At 40.4% G+C, this 22,452-nt stretch overlaps 1 protein-coding gene across 1 annotated transcript in view; it reads right to left on the bottom strand.

The window, feature by feature from the left end:
- sema3b (sema domain, immunoglobulin domain (Ig), short basic domain, secreted, (semaphorin) 3B) overlaps positions 1-22,452 on the bottom strand; it is a 71,905-nt gene that overhangs the window by 3,327 nt on the left and 46,126 nt on the right. The window contains exons 2-17 of the mRNA XM_086026838.1: positions 18,691-19,095; positions 16,105-16,262; positions 15,725-15,787; positions 9,748-9,867; positions 8,083-8,176; positions 7,782-7,901; positions 7,548-7,690; positions 7,110-7,224; positions 4,617-4,686; positions 4,370-4,514; positions 1,968-2,187; positions 1,724-1,815; positions 1,580-1,621; positions 1,352-1,509; positions 1,194-1,249; positions 826-965 (exon numbers count right to left, since the gene is read on the bottom strand). Of these exons, the coding sequence (XP_085882964.1) occupies positions 826-965; positions 1,194-1,249; positions 1,352-1,509; positions 1,580-1,621; positions 1,724-1,815; positions 1,968-2,187; positions 4,370-4,514; positions 4,617-4,686; positions 7,110-7,224; positions 7,548-7,690; positions 7,782-7,901; positions 8,083-8,176; positions 9,748-9,867; positions 15,725-15,787; positions 16,105-16,262; positions 18,691-18,856 (1,902 nt within the window). The 5' untranslated portion in view covers positions 18,857-19,095. The remainder of the gene's footprint in view (positions 1-825; positions 966-1,193; positions 1,250-1,351; positions 1,510-1,579; positions 1,622-1,723; positions 1,816-1,967; positions 2,188-4,369; positions 4,515-4,616; positions 4,687-7,109; positions 7,225-7,547; positions 7,691-7,781; positions 7,902-8,082; positions 8,177-9,747; positions 9,868-15,724; positions 15,788-16,104; positions 16,263-18,690; positions 19,096-22,452) is intronic.

Genomic DNA, 22,452 nt, shown 5'->3' with positions numbered 1-22,452 from the left:
TTATAAAATGAGTGATTCGTTTTGTTCAAAAAAGATTTTTAAAACATCGAATTGAATCAAAATCGGGAATTGAAAATCGAATATCGAATCAAGTTGGGGGTTGAGTGAATCGTTTCATCTCTATCCAGTTAAACTAGCACCTTCAATTTCTTATACTCATTTGTATTGTTTTTAATCTTCTGGTAACAGGTGGTTGGAGATATCGTTATGCTGTAGCATTCAGCAATAAGCACGCAATTGTCATGCTCTATTATGATTGACTACGGCTATTTACAAAACGAAAAAAAAACAAACAGACATGTTGATGTTTGAGTAGGTCTAAGTGCAATTTGGTCATCCGAAGCTAGTGGCCAGAGACGACATTTTCTCTGGTCTCGATTGTCTGCCGATTTTGCCGATCACCCTGTTGTCTTAGTTTAGTCCTTGCTGTCCTGTCAAGTTGAATTTAGTTTCTTTGTCATGCCAAGCTGAACCTCGTCACCAAGCCAAGATTCTTCACCACGCCAAGCCACAGTCAACGGTATTTCATTTCATTTAAATAAAATCTCTTGAACTGTCCTCCTGCTTCACCTCCCTGAATTTCGGTCCTCCTCCACACCAAACCGTGACACCCTGGACTGGTCACGGCTCAATCACAGGCCACAGAGACAGACAAACATTCCCATTCCCATTCACACCAATGGGCAAATTTAGAGTTGTTACTAGCCATGTCCAGCCCATTTTTGGGGGTACTCAAACACCCCAAAAGTGAATCCAAGTACCCCGACACGATCCTCACCATCTTGATATAGTGTATGTTTACTTGATCAAATTGAACATTCTCACCTCTTCTCGTGGCTTGTCTCGTTGTTTCTGAAAGGTCCAGGTGACTCGGGCCTGAAGGGACTTGGGGATGCACTCCAAGAAGGTGCTGCTTCCTTCGACCCCGTATAGCTTCTTCTCGGCGACGTGGTGCTTGTGGTGGTCTGCGGGGCGCAGCAAAGGGAAAAAGACAATACAGTACTTAATTATCCGTGATTGAGAGCAAAAAAAGGCATTGCAGTCAGTGGCTGGAAAGGAGAGAACAATGCCGGAAGGTCATATGACCACTATTGGCCTTGAGATACCGTAGATCTGTGCATAACTACATAGATCTGGGATAACTACAAATCATTGCATTGTTATTATTAATATAGGATACTGTGAATGTTTACCTCCTGAGCAAAGAGTGTTGGGATCACCATTCCTCACATCCTGACGACGGAATCGCCTGAAAAAAAAAAAAAAAAATCACTTCATTAAATAAATCACTTCATTAGCAATCGATTGGTTTTGCGCATCACTACGTTTTTGTTGTCAAATTAAAAGAGACCTTTTAGTATTGGGAAGGTAGCGAGTGCACGATGTCCCATCCCAGGCACAGTAAGGGTCTCGAGCCAAGCAGCACTCAGCACACGCTTTCCCGTACACGCTGCATCGGTGGAGGGGCACCTGGGCGATGCCTGTGTTGGAGCCCACGTACAGTTGTTGCTATGGTGACAGAGCACAGAGACACATTAGAGACAACATATGCTTGACGCAAAGACCTAATCGGACTTACCCGCTTTGAGGAGATCTGCATGTTGATGATAGACGATGCATCCTAAGGAGCAGAGGAAATTGAAAATACAAAAAGATCAAAACAAAACAAATACCAAACAATTGATAAATATGGGCCAGTTATTTTGTCATCATCGTTTCTTACTTTGAAGACCTCCAGCTCTTCCAACAGAAGTTCTTCCATGTTGTTCCAACTTTCCTTGGGCACATTGATGACCTTGAGCACTGTCCCTTTGTCTAAACAATAGGACACAAAAGAACAAATACAAATTCTAACTGACATAGTTCTTTGTTCATTGACAGGCGGTCATTTTTTTTTTAATTTGTTAGTTACCATGCAACTCAAAGGTTAGGAGATTTACACCATTTTTTTAGCTCAATGATTTTACCTGTGCCAATAAACATGACATCGTATTGTCCGTCAGCAGCGTTGACCCTGTCCACAGTGATCTGTGTGAAGCTGTAGTCCACATTGGTTCTGACGAAGACCGGCCGTCTGGTCATGGGGTACACCGGGTTGTACATCAGAGGGTGGTGACGCGCAAACTGAATCACGTCGTCGGGGAAACCCTTGGTTGACTCGAAGCTGCCAAAAGTCTTGCTGGGACACTATTGGAAGTAAAAAAAATATCTAAACATATGCATATACACACACACACATATACAGTACATATCTATCTATCTTTACAGTGTATATATGTATATATATATATATATATATATATATATATATATATATATATATATATATATATATATATATATATATATATATATATATATATATATATATATATATATACACACATACATCCGTGTGTGTGTATAAAAAATGCATTGGCTGTATTCCAGCTTTGCTATGACCTCCTTTCCGTAGGATGTTTGACTCAACATTATCATCCCCTATTCTGTGTCAGTGCCAAAGAACAGCGATCCATAAAAAGGATAAATCATGGTGGTGTGAAAGTGGCTTTAGATGGTTTGGTCCATCATCCATAAAGCATCCATGCATTTCTTGCTTAACCTGTTCAGGGTCATATGTGAGCTGGAGCCTATTGCACTCGGTGCAAAAGGCAGACTAAAGATGACTTGGACTGATCATCAGTCAATGTTAGGGCACATACAGAGACAGAAGACCATTCACACTTGCATTCACTGAGTGGGAAATAAACGAACCACGCTGTCTGCACCAAAGTCAGGCAATTGTGACACACCACGCTATCAGTGACTCCATTTGCAAACTATAAATAGTTGATTTTTGAACACAGTGGATTCATTATGAGACGAGAGTTTATTACTGTAAGTCAAATACAATTACAATCCGGAGGCCATACAATGGAGATCGTTCAAGTGTGGAAGAAAGCTGAGAGGCTGCAGAGCAAATCCTGCTGACACTGCATGCCTAGCAATACAAAAGCAGTGTAACCACTTTGGAATCAAATATTGTAGTCTAAAGTCGTGCTGCAAAGTATTTGTGGACTTACATCTCAGTTTTAGGGCCTTTGTTGCACGTACATTAGGGTGAATTGCAATGACAATACTTGATTGCATTCTATTTTACACCACTAGGTAGTGCTCTACTCCCTGTTCTTGCTGACCCATATATCAAATTAAATGAAGGGGCTCATCTGACCCACCAGATCTCACTCTAGGGGGGAAGGAGGGACTTACTATTATTACCCTGCAAACATATGCATGCACGTGCGTGTGCGTGCGTGGCCTGAGTACAACAGTTTAATGTTTTGCAGATTCTTTGAGAGAAACATTGCCTTATTAATCATTTCTGGCTTCAGAGCGGCCCACTCATAGCTTACTCACCATTACTCCTCCCTCTCCCTCTCACTAAATAAATTCTACAATTTCAATGGGACAAAACACATAAATCTGAAATCTCTGTATGCATACATGCAACATTTTTACCTCTACCACGCTTTTCTCATGTAAAGTTGCAAAGGTCAAGCAGGGTGTTCTGAGCAAGAATATTTATTTATTAGTTATGAACATGTGGATAAATTACAGCTTTTTTTTAATTTTTCTGAATAAATGGGCATCAATGCCTTTTTTAAATGTTTGACACATGATTGACTCCATGATTGCCTTCCACTGGGATTCTTTCTTGTCATACGTAATACATTAGGAGGATAATTCTGCTCATGTTGTCTTTTTATCAAGGACTTTGCCAAAATTCGCTAGAATGGTTGGAAAAAATTGCTGAACAAGTTGTCAACGATGTATTGTAAAGTGCTTTGTTACAGGCCTAGCTGTTATGAAATGCGCTATATAAATAAAATTGTATTGTATTATATTGTATTGTGCTTTTTGAAACCAGCTCCTCCCTATTTGCAACCGTGCTGTTAATGGAAGCAGTGCGTGTCAGCTAGCGACGATGGATCCACTATATTTTGGCTTTGATTGAATTGAATATGGTTCTTAGTCTCAGTTGGTTGATTTCAATTGAGGACTCGTGTTACCGACAGTGGCTGGTTGCTGTTTTGATGATGACTTTTAATGACCCGATGGGATGTTGCTGCAGGCGTTAACTGGCTGTTGCTAGCAGGACAGCTCTTTTATTTTATTTATTTATTTTTAGGATAACCCCGCTCTCTTGTGCTCCACAATGACTCCACAACGATTAGATGAGCAAACACAAACATGGCGCTTTATGGTTTCTTTTCACTTTTGTTCCCCGTTTAAACTTTGCAGAGGTCATTTAAAAAGATCGATCAGGTTGCATGCTCTGTTTTACTGGTATTTCTCATTTTTCTATTTATTTTTGATGTTTTTGACATACCATTCCCGGGCGGGGATAAGGCACTTTTCCCTGGAAGGGGACCCACTGGTAGTTGGGCCCCTCTTTGTGAGCAAACGGCCCCAGGAAGGCCCTCCGGATGTCATTCATGGAGTAAAGACACACAGCTGAGCCTTTAAATACACTGCTGCTGGGACACAGGGAGAGGTGTGTTAGATGCGCCAACGAGCACACACATGCGCGCACGCGCAGGTGAACGCACAAATTCTGTCCATCAATGGAGTCTGACCTGGACGTGGAGAAAACTGTGTAGACCAGAGGATTCTTTCTGTCCCTCGTTTGTAGCAGGAATACATCGCCTGAGGATGGACGCACACTTATTCAAAGGTGGTTCCTTTGGTGGGTCAAGGGTTAACAGAAAGATACACGCCCTGTGGCTGTGTCTAGATAACTTCCACAGACATTTGAGTAAGATCTCTGCCCCCAAGACATCATTAAATCCATATGGTCTCAAAGTGAAGACTTTTGTGCCATTAACTCACGCTGGCGCACCTGTAGGGCTGGGAATTAACAATATGACGGTAACCTCAGTGACTTGAAATACCTTAGATCAGATATCCTTTCGAAACAATACTGATCAATAGACTTTAGGGCAGCAGGTACTAAATGGAACTAGTAGCAGGCTATCTGCAGTTCCTGCAGATTGACTTGTACTGGTACTTGTATAGGCCAACGCAACCGACCGATATGGACATTGTTTAGTGAAGTGATATAAATGTTTCAAAAGATATCTTCATAATCGTAAGTCAAGACAAAGGAAGACTACTTAAAAAGTGCCAATTCCGCGGTCTTAAATTGGTCCTAATGATAAGAGGCTCATTGTTCTTCAAGGTGATACAGATGTGGCCTAAGGCGGCACAAGGCTTTCAACTTTCTCCTCCTTTGATGGTAGTGTATAAAAAAGAAAAAAAAAGAAAAAGAAGCACCAAGAAAGATCACATTCTAGCACGAAGATACCGCCCGAGAGATGAATCTGCAGCAGTACAAGAAAGACGGCCGGCTGCTTCGATCCTCTGACGCTTCAGTTTGATGATAATGACACATTTATTAAGCCCAATAGAGTCAATGACTTTTTAGTTTGGATGTCGGATGAAAAGTGTTGTGATTTATGCGCTGCCTTTTACTTGCTTCAAACATTTTACGAACTAAAACTGTTGAGAAGTTAGAGAAAAAATATGTTGGTCGTTTATTGGGTGTTGTTGCTGGAATGGTTTTGGGCACATTACTGTTTATGAATGTGCATGGCTTGCAGATGGAGAATAGCTGGAAAACAGCTCACATGTAGGACGTTATGTTGCCCCTCTGGTGCCAGGGTATGACAAAAAATATTTTTTTGCTAATCTGGACCCACAGTTTAGTAATCTGTACCCACATTTTAATAAACTGTACCCACAGTTTATTAATCTGTACCCACAGTTTAATAAACTGTACCCACAGTTTATTAATCTCTACCCACAGTTTAATAAACTGTACCCACAGTTTACTAATCTGTACCCACAGTTTAGCAAACCGCTTGCATCCTGCCACCCTATAATGACAATAGGGGTGATTGCTTGTGGCGAGCGAAAAAGGTTGTGAATGAATTTGACGCACGAAACATGAAAATAAACACATTGGCTAATTGTAGCCGTTCGCAGCTGCTAAAACTGCTTAAGCAACACCATAGAACTCGAGCAATAGTATTTCCATTTGATATAAAGGGATGAAAGTGAAAATAAACCACGCCATGACTTCTCTAAATGTGATTCACAAAGCATTGCACTACGCTCTAGAAACAATATACCTCCTAATTGAATTTACATTGACGGATATACGGCCGTGTGTACGACGGAACGCAAGCGGTTTGCTAAATTGTGGGTACGGATTTACTAAACTGTGGGTACAGATTACTAAACTATGAGTACAGATTAGTAAACTGTGGGTACAGATTACTAAACTGTGGGTACCGATTAGCAAAAAAATATTTTTTCTCATACCCTGGCACCAAAGGGGCTCCGTAGGACTTCACTTTTCATCGACAGCATTTGGGAAATAGCGGACATTCTGTCTGCCTAAATTCCCAAATGTGTTTGATGGATTTGAAAGGTCAGGGCTGAACAAGTTTTTCCACACCAAATTCAGCCAAACAGGCTTTTGTGGACCTTTGCTTTGTGTACCGTGGCACAAAAGTCTTTCACAAAAATGTTCCCTCTAAGTTGGAAGTACACAATTGTCCGGATAATGAATTACAGTACAGGGCAAACTGAGGGGTCAAGTCCATAAAGCAATCGGTAAAAATGTGTGTCCCAAGTCCTTTGGCTGTAATATACTGTATGTACAGCAAATCACTTTCAAAACCTCACAAGCCTCTCTTCTAAAAGAAAGCACTTCACAGCTGAAAACAAGGTCCATATTTTTATCCTGGAGAACACAGGTTACACAGAGAACACACTGAGGCCAAACACCTGGGGATCAAACCACCGACATTATTTATGACACAAAGTGTTGTATAAATATCCTCTGGCTGACAAACAATCCAAGCACAAAAGCCCATTATTGTTTTTGTTTGTTTGTTTGTTTTCAGAATCTGCAGATATCTTCAGCTTTCTGTGCCCACCCAGAGATGGGGGCTGGGCCTCTAACAATGTTTCATTATAGCTAATTCACATGAGTAGTTTTAACATCTTACATTGTCAATGCTTTGCGATTAAAAAAGCCCACAAATTGCTTGAGTGACACTCACGTAGCTCATCAAAGTAAGTATCGCTGCCATCGGCTCCCGGTACCGAGCAGATCAGGCGGGTTTTGAGGAATGTCGTCCACTTATTCACCAAACTTCTCTGACCACCCATGTCATTCTGTTTCAATGAAAGCACATTCAAAAGTCAGTTTCCTTAATGGGAAAATATCTGAATAAACTCTTATAATAAACATCATGAATGAATATCTTTTAGTCCTTTTCTAATTAAGTTAACTCGAAGGTTAAATGAAACATTGCCTGGACAGACAATGGAGGCTTTATGCTGGTGTTTTGAACCTTGAACACTTTCCATTATTCCTTGAAGAAAAAAAGTGTTTCGAAATGCATACAAATCAGAAGTGGACCAGTGTCCTGAAGCCAATCACATTGGACTAAAGAGGCTGTGATGTCTCTTGGACATACTGTAGAACAATCGTTTACCCTGCAGAGTTGTCCAATGCGGGAATAAGTAGACTTTCCCAATCCTTGGCCCTCCACCGCCGTCTCCCGGAAGAAGAAAAATACTTTATCATCATCAGGGTTTTCACTCTCTGGGACCCAAAAGGAACCAACAAATTTGGGCTCTGGTACACAAATCATGAAGAGCAAACAAATGTCAGTCAACGTTTCTTTGTGTTTAGCATGAAAAAAGGTCAAGTTGGAGTGAAAATGCACCATTGAGCCAACGGGAGTCATGTTGCTCCGTGCGGATGGAGGGACGTTTCCCCAGACTTCTAAAGATAGTGAAGTCCCGCCCCATTAAATCCGTGGCCACACCTGCATACAGCTCATCACCTTGGAAACACAATGTAGATTTCTTTGTCACTACGATATGTAAAACGACCTTTTGGGAGACTTTTATTACATTACATTATGTAAGTTTGTAGTTATTAAGATACAGCCTAGTGAGGACAAATCAATTAAAAATGAGCCTTCAAAATATCAAGTGAAAGCTAGTGAAAAATGTCACACTTACCAATGAGTACAGATGCAGCATCATGGCGAGGATCGTATGGACTCTTCCCTTTGCCGTCTTCCATGTTAGAAGGGTTGATCTTGAAGATATGGTCCTGGCCGGGAGGACACAAGGAAACTTGGGTCTTTAACACAAACATTATACACCATTTTCTATCCCTTAAAGTTGAAGGTAACGCAAACATTTTTTTTTCAAGAACATGTTCTATGCAAGCCCACTAGTCGAAACGTGGCATTTTGATAAATATTGTGTTTGTGGAATAAGAGTCAATCCACCCGTTTTTAGCCATTGCCGGGGGCAGCCATTTTGTCTTTTTATCGACTGAAAATGACACCACAACTGCTCACAACGACCAATCGTGGCTCAGATTCAGAAAAGAGGTCAGCCGTGATTGGTTGTTGTGAGCAGTTGTGATGTCATTTTCAGTCGACAGAAGACAAAATGGCCGCCCCCTGAGATGGCTAAAAACGAGTGCATTTTGCTGCTTAATTTATATTCCACAAATGCAAAATTAATCAGAATGTTGTGTTTCAACTAGTGGGCCTGCTAGGAACACATTCTTCAAAAAAATATGTTTGGGTTGACTTCCGCTTTAAAAGGAAAAGGAACTATCACTGCAAAAAAAATGTTATGAAATTATTCAATTTTGTTTCGCCAAGTGGTTGCACCAAATAAAATAATCCGGATACAGATACATTTTTTCAGTAGATTATACAACCACTGAAAAAATGTGTCTGGATCCAGATGATTTGGTTATATACAATCACTTGACGAAATAAAATGGAGTAAATTCAACACACCATTTTCTTCAATGTATATTGGTTAACTGTGATGAATTCAGCAAACCTGTTCTTTTTAATTGTTTTTGAATTCTTCTTTTGAGCCTGTAAGGTACTCTGGAGGAATATAAATTAAAAATTCAATATAAAATAATGAAAGAAAATGAATATATTACAGTGCACTGTTTTAGGATTTTTCCTTTAATACAATATTTTAATGTATCCACTAGTATACATTATATTATCTATTTCTTCATATATAGTTGTCACCCTACCGCGTATTCCTTACTGTTGCTACTTTGCTTTCCATTTACAACTACATATTAGCATTATACCTATTACTGTATTCATGTGTACTTGCCACATACTATTTACTGTACTGTTCATTGTTGGTATTTATTCTTTTGTGGTAAATACTGCATGTGTAAAGATAATGTTTCAATTTCTGTTTTGTTTACATATATATTATTTTTCTTATTCTGTGCTGCTACAAGAAACAGTGATGCTTGATGCGCCCTATACGAGACTTATATTCTTAGTTATGAAGAAAGGATCATGCCTCTAGCCTGGAGCATAGATATTATCACTTAATCGTGCTGGTTGTTTTGATGCAGCATGGGTTCAAATCTCTGTTGGAGTGTGTGGAGTTTGCATGTTCTCCTGCCTAGGTTTTCTGCGTCGGCGCCCCTTTGCCCCTACATATCAAAAATATACTTGTTGGGTTAATCGTCCATAAGTATGAATGGTTATTTGTCTATATGTGCCTGTCAGTTGACTGGCATCCAGCCCAGGGTGGCCAGCTGGTGGAGGCTCCAAATCACCTACACTATTTTCTTCGTAGGGACAAGTGCTATGGAAAAATGAATGGATGCTTTGATGTATTCACCTCCATCCTGTGCCCCACCTCCACAAAGGCACAAGTGGGATGGAATGCTCCGGTTCCACAGGCGTACAGGTGGGTGCGGTTGTAGTGGTGGACAATCTTCACATAGTTTACACAGTCAGACTGAAAGACAGACACAGAAGGAAACGTCATCAATGAATTATTGTATCATTTAAGCTTGATCTCTAGAGGTTCTTTGGGGATTCGCTATTTGCTATCAGCTTGGCGAATAGGTAGCAGAGCACACTCTACTTTGGTTTTGGTCTACGTTTTTGCTTATGGAATTCATGAGGACGTCTAGAAGATTTGTGGGGAAAAATGTGATCATCAATCACCACGTATTTTTGTCTTCTTGGTACTGCATGCCACATTTTGGCAATGCATTCAATCGTCAAACAGAAAACAAAACAAAACAAAAAAAAACAGACCACAGAACAAACCCCAAACGGTCCCACCAAGCATCTGGCTTGGATTGGAGTGTTGAACGCCTCTATATATCAGTCATCAGCTCCACTGTTGCCACATTGCTCTCACAGTCTTTGTATCCTGACACTCCAAATGTGTGTGCTTTAAAGATTTTAAGCTATTTCTCTGCCTGATTGGCACAACAAGGTTGGCATGCTAGCAGGTGCGGTTTCATACTGTATGTAGAGAAATGGTCGTAATGTGTGTGTCATCTTCAACACCGCTTATCCTGTAGAAGGAGGTACTGGACCATATCCCAGCAGATGTCAGGCGAAAGGCGGACTACACCGTGAACTGGTCACCAGCCAGTCACAGGGCACACACACAGACACCGTCACTGAGCGGGAACCGATCCCACGCTGGCTGCATACAAGTCAGGCGAGTGTACCACTACACCATCAGCGATGACCGTAATGTTTAATTACTATTTTGTTTGTGTGTGTGGTTCTTATTCTTCCTCCCCTAACTATCACACATATCACATCAGGCTTAGCTTATACTGAGTGAGGTGGATGTCATGAAATTGCTTGCGAGAAGATTGAATCAAGTTTTTTTAACCATTCAGCCTAAATCTGATCAGTCATTAAACATCAAGCGCGCATTCGTGGTTGCGGGGTGTTAAAGGGTTCATTTCCATTGACCTTTGACCTGCTACTGAGTCATTAGTTGAGACAGTGGTCCAAATTCATGCTGTGACCTCAGAATGGCTGTACTCTTTTAGTGTCTTGGCCTCTTCTAAAGCTACATTGTCCTGTTGTGGTATGTCCTTTGCTTTTAACTTTCTCTCTAGCAATTAGTAACACAGTCGCCCACTTCAGCCATAATGTGCTCTTTTTGCCATCAGTGTAGACCTCATGCAATTGCCTTTGATGTTCGTGCAGGAAAAATGGACAGTTTTCTAGAATGAAAGTGTTTAGCCTTCATAAAAAGCAATACAAATTTTGTTTTAAGCATACATTGTTTAGTGGGATTGCTCTTAAGAGCAAAACAAATGAATTCAATTGCAATCAAAGAAAATTAATCACAAGTGAAATGGATAAATTGCTTTTCGGGCATTGGGTATCATGTAATGAAAAGGGAACCAATGAGTGGCATTTAAAGAAGACGTTTTGAAACAAAAGCATTAGTATGTGGTATCTCGACTTAAAGCTGCACTCTGCAGGACTTTGCCCCAAAATATCTTTACAATAGCCTTTTCATTTGACCACTCATCTTATAAATCGCAGATGAACTACTTTAGCTGTTCACAATGGATATTCTTGCAAGGGTAAGAAGTGATTATATTGTATTATTTAGAACATGCATCGTGCACGCAAAAAACAAGGAATCACAGATGGCAGTAGCGATTAGAAACTCGAAATTCTGTGCAGTGCAGCTTTAAAGCATTTTCAAGCAGTTTAGCAAATCCAAATGGTCAGTGGCAAATGGTTTAGTGACACTGAAGTGGTCAGAATTTTCAGAAATCAAGTCAATGAATGTACTGTACAAGCTAAATAAAAATAAAGTCACAGGTACAAGATCATGTATTGAACTAAACATTATGTGATCAGTTTAGTGTATTTCCAAACATTGCGCACAAATGAACAATAACACTCATGGAGACAATATTAACACAACATGAGTTCCACCAATTGCCCTGCGACTGGAAACCAGTCCAGAGTGTGCCTCACGTTTCACCCAAAGTCAGCTGTAAAAAGTGGATGGATGGATGGAGTTTCACCAGTTTTATCGACCACTAAAAGTTAATCGCGGGTTGCTAGACGTTCAAGGTTATGCTTTAGTTCATGTCAGGGCCGTCTAAGCCGATATTTCCAGTCGATTTGCAGCAACACAAAAGCTTGAAAAGAAATAACTGCAATGTTGGTCTTCCTCTTCTGTTTTGACTGTGTGTGAGGTTGTTTGGCGGTGTGAGAATGGAGTTCCCAGTGATCCAGGAAACAGAGTTGATGCCTGAGAACGTCTGACTGAACATACAGTGGCAGTCGTCCAGTGGACAAACTTTAGATACACAACACAGCTCAGGAATGCTTTTGATGGCTTATACCGACCAGGACACTCTCGCTCCGTTGACATTTGTCTTATTTCTTTCTTCTGGAAAAGACAAAAGCTTACACTATGCACTTCTACAAAGAGTACACTGGTCAACATTAGGGGTGGGATGAAAAAACGATTCGACCGGATATCCGTTTGTAAACGCTAGCGATACGATTGTGTCGGTAGCACACTCCTGTATCTATACAAAATCCGCCAGGATCATGTAGATACATCTATTGTAGAGCCGTTGACCGGCTATCGCGAGGCTACAAATCGGTTTCCTTTAGGCTTTACCCTGTTTTCATATTTAAAATAATGCGAGAGCTCACGACACGTAACGGCCCTCGCCAAGTCTGTGAAGGTCCGGGCGTTAAAGAAGAAGACGCTTGCGCATGCTCAGTAACGTAGCTCCGCTAAATGGTTGCAAGTTAGCAACGTGTTTGAAAACGACGGCGGTTACACTAAAAATGGATGTTAATATTGGCGCTAGCGCTGAATCAACTACCGATACACAGAGAACGATTGGGGAAAGACTTTGAAGTAAGGACAGCTGAGATCGAGAATTGACAAGGCCAGTGATGAAGTGCGGCGGTACAGAGATCGTGAGTCTTTGCCCCTGAAAAATAACCCACTACAATGGTGGCAAGAGCAGGTGGACCTGCTATTGCTGTCATCTCTTGCTAAGCAATACCTCTGTATACCAGCCACCAGTGTGGCGTCTGAATGGGTGTTCGCCTTAGACGGATAGCCACTGCAGGAGATGTTGTTTCCAACAAACGCAGTCCCCTCAAACATGAACATGTGGATCAGGTAATCTCCCTCCAAAAAATCTGCCTTGCAAAAAAGATGTGGACATTGACTATGAGTTAAATAAACAAGGCACAAGTGAATTAAAAGAATAATAGCGGGGTTTTGATTGTAGTTCTGTTAGGGCTTCTGCTTTGTTAGGGTTATGTTTCCAATTTTCAGTTTGTAAAATGTTTGCATTGTAATGTTGCACTTTTATCTACCTGCAGTGTTTAAACCACTAGACTGAAATGTTGCACTTTTATTACCTACCTCTAATACAATTCAAGATGCATTGTTGCACTTTTGTTTCCATTGTTTACTCTGAATCTACTGTTTTTTTTCTTATCCAATGCAAGTGATGTTATTCAGTATTATTATTATACAGTCTTATTTTTGTCCATGTCTAAAAATAAAGACATTGGCGTTGCCATTTTTTTTTTAGTGCCATAAAGCAACAATACTCAGTGATCTTTTACATGTTTGAAAATATTCGAAGAATGTCATTTTATACAATTAGTTTGTTTATGATTGTCTACAACAACTATCGCAACAAATTTTAACTACTGCTTTGTTTGAAATATTGAGCCGAATATCAAATCGAATCATATCGCTTATATATATAGTAGTATACTGTAGTTTTAAGTTGTAATATCACCAATGACCACTAGATGGCACACATGTCTTAGTGGGTACTGGGTATTATACTGCCCTATACTACAACATCCATCCATCCATTATTTATACCGCTTATCCTCACAAGAGTCGCGGCCTTGCTGGAGCCTATCCCAGTAGTCTTCGGGCAGTAGGCGGGGGACACCCTCAATTGGTTGCCAGCCAATCGCAGGGCAATACTACAACATGAATTGGCCTAATAATTTTGGGGGGGGATTTGGAATGATATTTAGGGCAAGCATAATACTTCAATAATATTAACATTTTGAGTGAGTTTATTTTTGTGGGGAAAAAATTCTTGCACTTAACGTTTGTTTCTTGTTCAACGGTTTTGAGTCATTCTTGAATGGTAACTTTTATGAAAGAGCCCTCTTCATTGGGATAAAAATACATTATATGGTTACTTTGTTGTTTGAAAACCATTATTGTTGGGTTGGCATGGTGGATCTTGTATGCATGCATTGAAAATGTATGATCGAAAATGAAATATAATAAGAGCACGTATTTTGCACGTATGCACGTATTTTGTCCATATTTAAAATACCATTTTTGTCATACTTTACATCTGGTTAGTAAATGCGTGCTCTTATTGGCCCCCCAGAAGCAGTGATGAAAAATTGTGGCAACCTCCAGTATTTATATTGCCCATCCCTGGTCTATGCCACAGAAAGAAAATTTTGAGGAAACTAGTTTCGGGTTGTTTTGATACAATCCCACAACAATAGTTACCAAATCTTATCCTTATAGCAACGTAAGAGTAACAGCAGTGCCTTGTGTGATCAAGTCCAGCAGAAATATTCCCATGTCACCCAAAAAAAACAGACTTCACTGTGCTCTAAAGGTGCTCTTCCAGTGAAGGCACCTTTAGAGAGAAGTAACAATGAGAGACATTGAGTGTGAACATTGAGTGTGAACAAAGTGACTGGGAGGGCAGACACGAAAGTGGGGAGGCGTTGACCTCTTCCAAAAGAGAAAGCATGCGTTGCGGTAATTAGGGTCAACAAGGTAAGGTCGGCTCAGTTAGTTCTTAATGTGTCGCTGACAAAACAACGGCCAAAAGAAATGAGAGGTGGCCGTTTACCATTGATTAAAAACACATTTCAAGGCAAGAACGACACGAAACAGGTCTGATTATTCATTGACTATTACACACATACACACGCACGCACACACACACAAAACTGGAAGCTTGTAGTGGTCGATGAATGGAGCTCATTGTGTCGTCTACAGCTGTGTAATCATGCTGATAGAGGCTTTGTGCGACGCACACCACACGTACGCACACACACACACTTTTACATGCATGAAAACATACGTCCCAACGCTTCCAACTCATGAGCAGAAATACAGTAGTCAAGACTCTGCAGCCCACATCAATAAGCACACAGGACACTTAAACATCCGATGGATGGTCTATGGACACTCTCAATTTAGACACATAATCATCGTATACATATACATGGCACAGTCTTGAAAAATAAATGTAGATCAAAGTTTCTATTGTCGGTGCCCAATAAAAAGACGAAGAGGTTACTAGGTCTGTTTAGAGGAAGTGCGAAGCATAAAACCAGGGGCGTGGCTTCAATCCCTGGAGCACGGATGCATCCGTCAGCAGAAGCCTTCTCCACCCTAATACGTATGCTGTCGTCCTTTTTTTTTTTAGCTACTTGTGACCCACTAAAACCTGGAATCAAAGCTTTGTTAAACTCAAATTGTCCGTGCATACCAAGGAAGCCAACCTCTCCAAGTGTGATGGTTGGGTTCATTATGGGGTTAGGGTTGTTTTTATTCACACGACTTTTTGCTCATTTAAATAAGCAGAACATAATGGCACCTGTAAGCGTCACTTGTTTTTTTTGGGTTTTTTTTCTTTGTCAGTTGTCATTGTCTTCATTTGTTGTTTTTATGTTGAATTCTTCTGTCATTTTTACACATGTATGCCCGCCAAGAATGACCAACAGTAACATACACATTGCAAATGCTGAAAGCTCTTGAGTTTATACAATGTGAGCAGACTTACTGTGATATCCTTGCCAGCCCAGTTGCATTCCTCCCTCCACTCAACAGGGGCAGGCCAGTGGATCTGAAACCCAACAGTGTGAATCTTAATTTTTCTACTGGTTTAATGTCAATAAATACAAACTGCTCGACATAAATTTTTACATGATTTCAGTTTTCTTCACTTTTGCAGATGGGCTCCATATATCAAAAGCCCTCAATATAAAGTCACTAAGTCTTAAATGTTCATAAAGCACAACCACTGCTCAGTTGAGGTCAGGGTCTAATCTTGTATGCAATGTTTGCTGAATTCCATTCCAACCTTTTTTTTTTAATATGTTATTTTATTAAAGTATGATTCTGAAATCACAATACGGTTGGCAGGTGGGACTTTTATCCAACCTTGTGCTCCTGTTTGCCGATGTTATCCAGTGAAAGCGACAGCAGGAAGTTCTTGGCCCCAACAAAGAGTCGGCCCCGCTCCTCGTCCAGCAGCAGAGTGCTGAAGCAGCACGAACGCTCCAGCTCGAAGCGCCTCACTCCACTGAACTGCTGCAAGTCTGTGAGAAGAAATGTATTGGACTGCATCAGGAAATTACACCTAGCAATGAAATAGGAAGGGCTAATTTCATTCCTATTTGAATCCCCATCAGCCAACTTATCAATTTTTTAAAATGAATGAATATTGAATTAACATTTTACATATACTCTACCTTGAACAATTGTGTGCTAATTTGACTAAGTCTTTGGTTAATTAATTACTGTATAGTGATTAAACTAATGATCAATATTCCAATTTAAAATGTAAATGAATGATTATTTTTATATAGTCATCCATTTGCCAGAGTGTTCGTCCTCTTTGGGTTTGTGCGTGAGCTGGAGCTCAGATGACTTTTGAGCGAGAGACATTCACCCCTATTGACAATTTAGACTCTTTAATAAACATGCATGTTTTTGGAATGCGGGAGCAAGCCAGAACAAAAACATGTGTGTAACGCGGAAACAGCATTTGCGTAAAAATAAGAAAACTGAAAAAAAAAATGGACATATGCGTTTTTCACAGGACAGCGACGATATGCAAGCACACACAGGAAGGTAAGAGCCAAAATTCTCAAATATTTCAAATTTGGCAGTTAGACCATTGTTTTTCCCTTCATGTATGCTAACACTTAACACTGTTGTACAAAGATAAGGCTGATTTCATAATTTATTACACAGAAAACCATATCATGATTCTGATTCCTACTTTAATTGCCTCAATGTGTGTTAACTATATCATAAGGTTGATCCTATACGGGCTGTACGTGCATTACTTAAATACAGTCATTGAGAAGGCCTGTAGGACAAGATAACAAACGTGTTGCTAAATTGGAGGTAAATGTTGGAAGCACTGTTGGATTCAATCGAATTCTTTGCACTTTGCTGTATTTCTTGAAAATAAGTTGACCTGAAATATCACCAGTTGCAAAACAAGGCTGGTTATTTCATCCAGCAGAATGTGGTGGGGGCTTCAAGTCATGTGGTGGATAAAAAAGATGACTATTTCATCCATTTGATTTGCGTTTTATTTTAGCTGCAGCCTTAGGCTAAACACTAAATAATTGTTTGACACACTTTGTTTCAGTAACATATTGTGTTTGTGACTTTCCATCTGACAATAACAACTTCCGAGCATGGGAGATATGGCTGAGAGGTTAACGATTTGATTTTATATCGGTTACAACGAGAAAAAAAGAATTGGGCAAAATTTAACTTCAGCTGGCAGCATGGTGGACTCGTGCAGTGATTCTTAATTTAAGGGTGCTATTAAAAGGTTTTTTTTAGGATGATAATGATCATAATCCATGAATGAATTTATTTCTACAATATTTCAAAAGGACTGTCCCATGCTGGTGTCATATTTATGAATGAAATACCATGACGTCCGCCACACATGTCTGCAGAGCGCTGAACCTGTGTGTGTTACACCGCCTGCGCTACGAGCTAGACCTGCTTTTTGCAAGTCTACAATTTAGTCTACTTTTTGGAGCCAAATTTGCAGGTGTGCTGGGGGGTGCGGCAGGAATGCTAAGTGAGGCGTAGCGCGTCCACCAAATTCACGCTGAACATGCTGAACTAGACCATTGCCTTGGCACAAAAATGAATTTTATACTGAGCACAGACTGCTTTCTGTTACCAAATTGTCAGATGAGTCGGGGTGAGGCAACTCTGTTCACCGGAACAGCCCCAAACATGGTAGACTTGTGCTGGCATGAAAATAAAGTCACAGCCATTTTTACGCCAAGCGCATGGGCGCCAGTTTACCCAAATAGAGCCCAAAGTCTTACTTATATAAAATTCAACATTTTCCACAGATGTGAATGATTGTCTACATGCAATTGGATGGCAAGCAGGCCAGGGTGTACCCCACTTCTCGCCCATAATAAGGTGGGGTAAGCGTTATGGAAAGTGTTGCAGAAAATGGATGGATGGGTGAACTTCTGCTCTATAAACCCAAAGGACCTCACAGATAGTTCTTAGAGGAGAAACAATACTAGTCACCACTCCAGGGGACATTTGCCCAACCACCACTTTGGGACCTATTTGCATATTCTGGCTCCAAAATGACATTATCATGTAACCAAACAGCACTGTTTTAGTTATCTGCTTTCAGTTAAAAACTAATTTGGCCCCTTGGCCTTGACCCACAAATATTGCTCATCTGCTTGTGATGACTCATGAGTTTGACTCATATGTGAGTTTATATTAGGGGAGATGAGCATCATGTTCTGAGTTGCTAAGGGGTGGGGAGCAGCCCTTGACGCTGAAAAAAAAGATCACATCACTGATTTATATGCTTGACGCCTTGGGTGTCACTTACATCATAAAATGAAACTTCAGACCCATCCTACTATATTTGTAAATTGCAGGAACAGAAAATGGTACAATTAAGACTACTTCTCACAACTTGTTGTTCACAACCCTTGGATGATTCCATTCCTGCCTTACCTTTGTACGAGAGCTTCATACGTGGCGAGGATGAAGAGGACGAGGAAGACGAAGACGAACGTGTCACAGTGCTGGAAGAGGAAGCATGAGCGGCGGCCAATCCCAAAAGGAACAGAGAGCTGCAGGTGACCATCATGGCCGCCGTCATCATCATCATGGTCATCATTCTGGCACGCGTTTTCGTTTCAAGTCCACGTTGGGATGTTTGCACACGTCTTCAGGTCAGATATTCAACTGGAGTCCATTGGTTGAGTCTGAGTATCGCCTTATCCTGCCAGAGTTCAAGTATTCTTTTGGACCTGCCGTCTTGGCATGGAAGCACTTCTGGCAGATCCCCAATCCAACAGACCTCACCTCTCACCTCCAAGAAGGGACGAAAATGTCACACACGGGCCAAATTCAGATCTAAAAATAGAAAAAGAGGGGCAAGATTCAGAGATGGACAGCGACAGATCTATTTTTTACGCACACATACACAAATGCATGCACATACAGCCAGACATACCGAAGGTATCTTAAATGGTCAGAAGTATTGGAACAACTGGTCCTGTACTCATACAGGAATGTTCAAATGGAAGAAAAGCTTGGAAAGAAGCATAAAATCATCCAGAATTTCTTATTTTTGTTTCTGGACAAAAAAAAAAAAAAGCCCACAAGAACTTAAAGTACGGGTACGCTTTGCTCGTGAAAGTCAGCCGAAGTTTGCAGTCATAATCACTAACGGACGCTCCGGATTAGAACCGAAATGGGCAAGACGAGATCGGTCTAACAAAAAACGAGTTTTACGTTTTTTTTCCCGTACAAAAATTGTTATACGGCGTACACAATTTGAATTGATCAAAAAAACGTATAAAATACGGGGAAAACGTACAAGTCGACATGTATGGATGTGCTTCTGCCATGTCAAGAATGTAGTGTGCTACTCTACTAGTGCACCAAATTTAGAGGGAATGAAACCAGACTCTCTGATTGCCCATGACTGAAGTCGGCTGTGACCAGTCTCACAGCGGTGCAGCCTTCCCGCTCTCAGAGCCGCTACCCTGCGCTCATCATTACCAACATTGAGCCATTCACATGCAGACATATAACGTGCCGCGCCAGATTTACACTGATTACCAAAACAGAGCCCTTAGTGTGGGTTTTATAATCTTTGATTGCTTGCCTGTCTAATTGTTGTCTTGTTTGTTTGTTTCTTGTATATTGAGTATCAGATGCTGTGGTCTCGTTCAATGAATGTCAAGTCTGAGAGTTATCGAGTTTTAACAAGTAACTGTTCAATTGTAGAAAGTGAGCAGGGCCTGTGCCGCACCACAAACACATGCATTTACACCCTGTGGTCTGCTGACCACAATGATGTCTTTCAGGAGAACGAGTTGGCATTTGGCACGTTATACCTCACAGATGTCACTCAGCAACTTGAGACAACTCTTCTTTATACTGTTTACTTCCAGGTTGTTAATGATCCCCTTCTTACTGTGACTACTTACAGCCTCATTAAACTCATTCACTGCCATGGACATATTTATTTGTCTTTTCACAGTCCAGCCATTCAATCTCAGGAATGTATTTATATATTTTTTTCTCAAATTCTTTCAAACGTTAGGGTAAAAGAGGGTCTGAAAATGTCCGGCAGTGAATGAGTTAAGATGAATTTCCCTTAAATGCAGCTGCTTTGTTTTATTTCACAGCTGTTTACATTTGTATGGGGATTGAGATGATTTAATACCTTAATTATCCCTGATGTTGCTGACAATATATATGAAGAGTTATTTTCCAAAATGCTACGAATACAATAAAACTATATTGAGAAAAACTTCAATTTTACAATGATTTAATCAAGTACCCTACTGTATTTCCAACTGGCACTACTTCTAAATCCAAATTGGACTTAATCCATGAAAACCACTATGTCACGGAGCTGCCTACATTTTTTCCAAATAAAGGCATATCGTAGTTTAATTTGTAGTTACGATCCACATAGCAAAGGCATTTGGGCCAGAACTGGCATGAAGCTGGCGTAGGTGGTATTCAGTCAGCACTGGCATACGGCATATGAACCGAACAGTGCCCAGAACTGGCAAAGGAGGCACCGTCTTGACTCTGGCAAACAAGATGTGGGCCAGTTGTTGAGTGAAGTATCTGGCCCAGAAATCAATTTAGAATTCTGGGCCATAAACAATATGTAAAGCCGGTCTTTTTCCACCCTTAAATGCATTTTATTTATTTTACCTACACACAGTATTATCTTACATCACAGGCATAAGAATTGTATTACATCATCAGACATACACACACACACACACTATTACGACGTGCAACGTTTGTTACGTCAAATGTCGACTGACGTCCGCAGAAGAAGCCCAGATAGCAAAATAAATAGCAAAACCTACCTGCACTTGGCCCACATACCGCAGTGAATTACGGTCCGTTAGTGGTCCACATCTGGTTTCCACAATTTTCTCCAAAATATTATAACGCTTTCCATAAATACAAAGTTTTTAGTGCTTTCCCAATTTGTGGAGTGTACAATCGTTTTAATATATTGTCTGACTTGACTATGAAAAAAATGTGGTCTTCTGTGGCTCCGGTTGAGGTGGTGACTTGTGTGCGTGGGTTCACTTCCCACTCGATAGACCACAAATGCGAGTGTGAAAGATTGTGTTTGTGCCTAAAAATAAATACATTAATAAATAAAATAAACGGGACAGGTAGACAAAACTTTATAAACGAATTAAAGGCGAGTTTGGTGGTAGTGTTTAGTCTTAAGAATGTGCTGAGGACAGAAGGGATTAAGTTTAAGGTTCCATCTCAGTTTTTAAGAGAAACGGGGTTGAGAAAGAGAATTTAGATCTGTTTGTTTTTCTCCTACTACTGTAAATTGTGGATACCAGATGTGGACCACTAAAGGACCGTCATTCATTGAGGTGTGTGGGCCAAGTGCAGGTGGGTTGTGTGGCCCATCACTGGGCCACACCAATGTTGCTATCTGGGCAGGATCATTCACAATTTCTCAAAAGATTGTGTTCTCAATTGTACAAATCATTTTTAAAAATCAAAAACAATGAAGAGGGTGATTATTTTTCATTTGCTCGAACACAACTTTTGCATTTTTTTTTTCTCCACGTTTTCAGTCGTGTTCAGCCTAAAGGCACACATTCAATAAATTAAAAAATCACTTAAACTCAAAATGTGTCCATGGTGTGAGTGATTCATTGTAAATACAGTTCTGTGCAAAAAATGGTAGGCCACCATTAGATTTGTTGCTTTTGCAATTCTGTACTGACCTTATACTCTATAACTAGAATGTCACTCAGACCAAACTGTGGAAAAACAACAACTTTGTGTTGTATTTATGTCCATCTCTTGGTTAGCCAGCAGACTGCTTCCTGGTTTACGGCGGATGATGAACAGACAGCTGGTAGGTACCATTATAATTCTGGGGGATAGATTCTTATTTTAATGCCATCTGCAACACAACAATGGCAGACGCCAGTACTTTTTCCCCACACAACCCCTCTTCACAGTTCTGTAATTATTGTGCAATTTTGTTGCTGTGTGTGTCCTACCATGTTCTGTTTTACTATGTCAAAATGTTGTTAAAAATGAACAAATCAACACATTTTCACAGTACTGTAGGTACAGTACATACTGTCTTTCAAACATGTCTCTAGACTGCTGGAACACATCTTTATGAATAATGAAGCTATTGAGTCACAGAGACAAGTAAGCTCTTATAAACTCACACAGCTCCCTCGTCTCTCC

The sequence above is a fragment of the Filicampus tigris genome, chromosome 1 (genome assembly GCF_054856515.1).
Source record: "Filicampus tigris isolate MCC_2025a chromosome 1, RoL_Ftig_1.0, whole genome shotgun sequence".
In the NCBI taxonomy this organism is placed as follows: domain Eukaryota; kingdom Metazoa; phylum Chordata; class Actinopteri; order Syngnathiformes; family Syngnathidae; genus Filicampus; species Filicampus tigris.
This window is presented reverse-complemented; position numbering and strand designations above follow the sequence as displayed.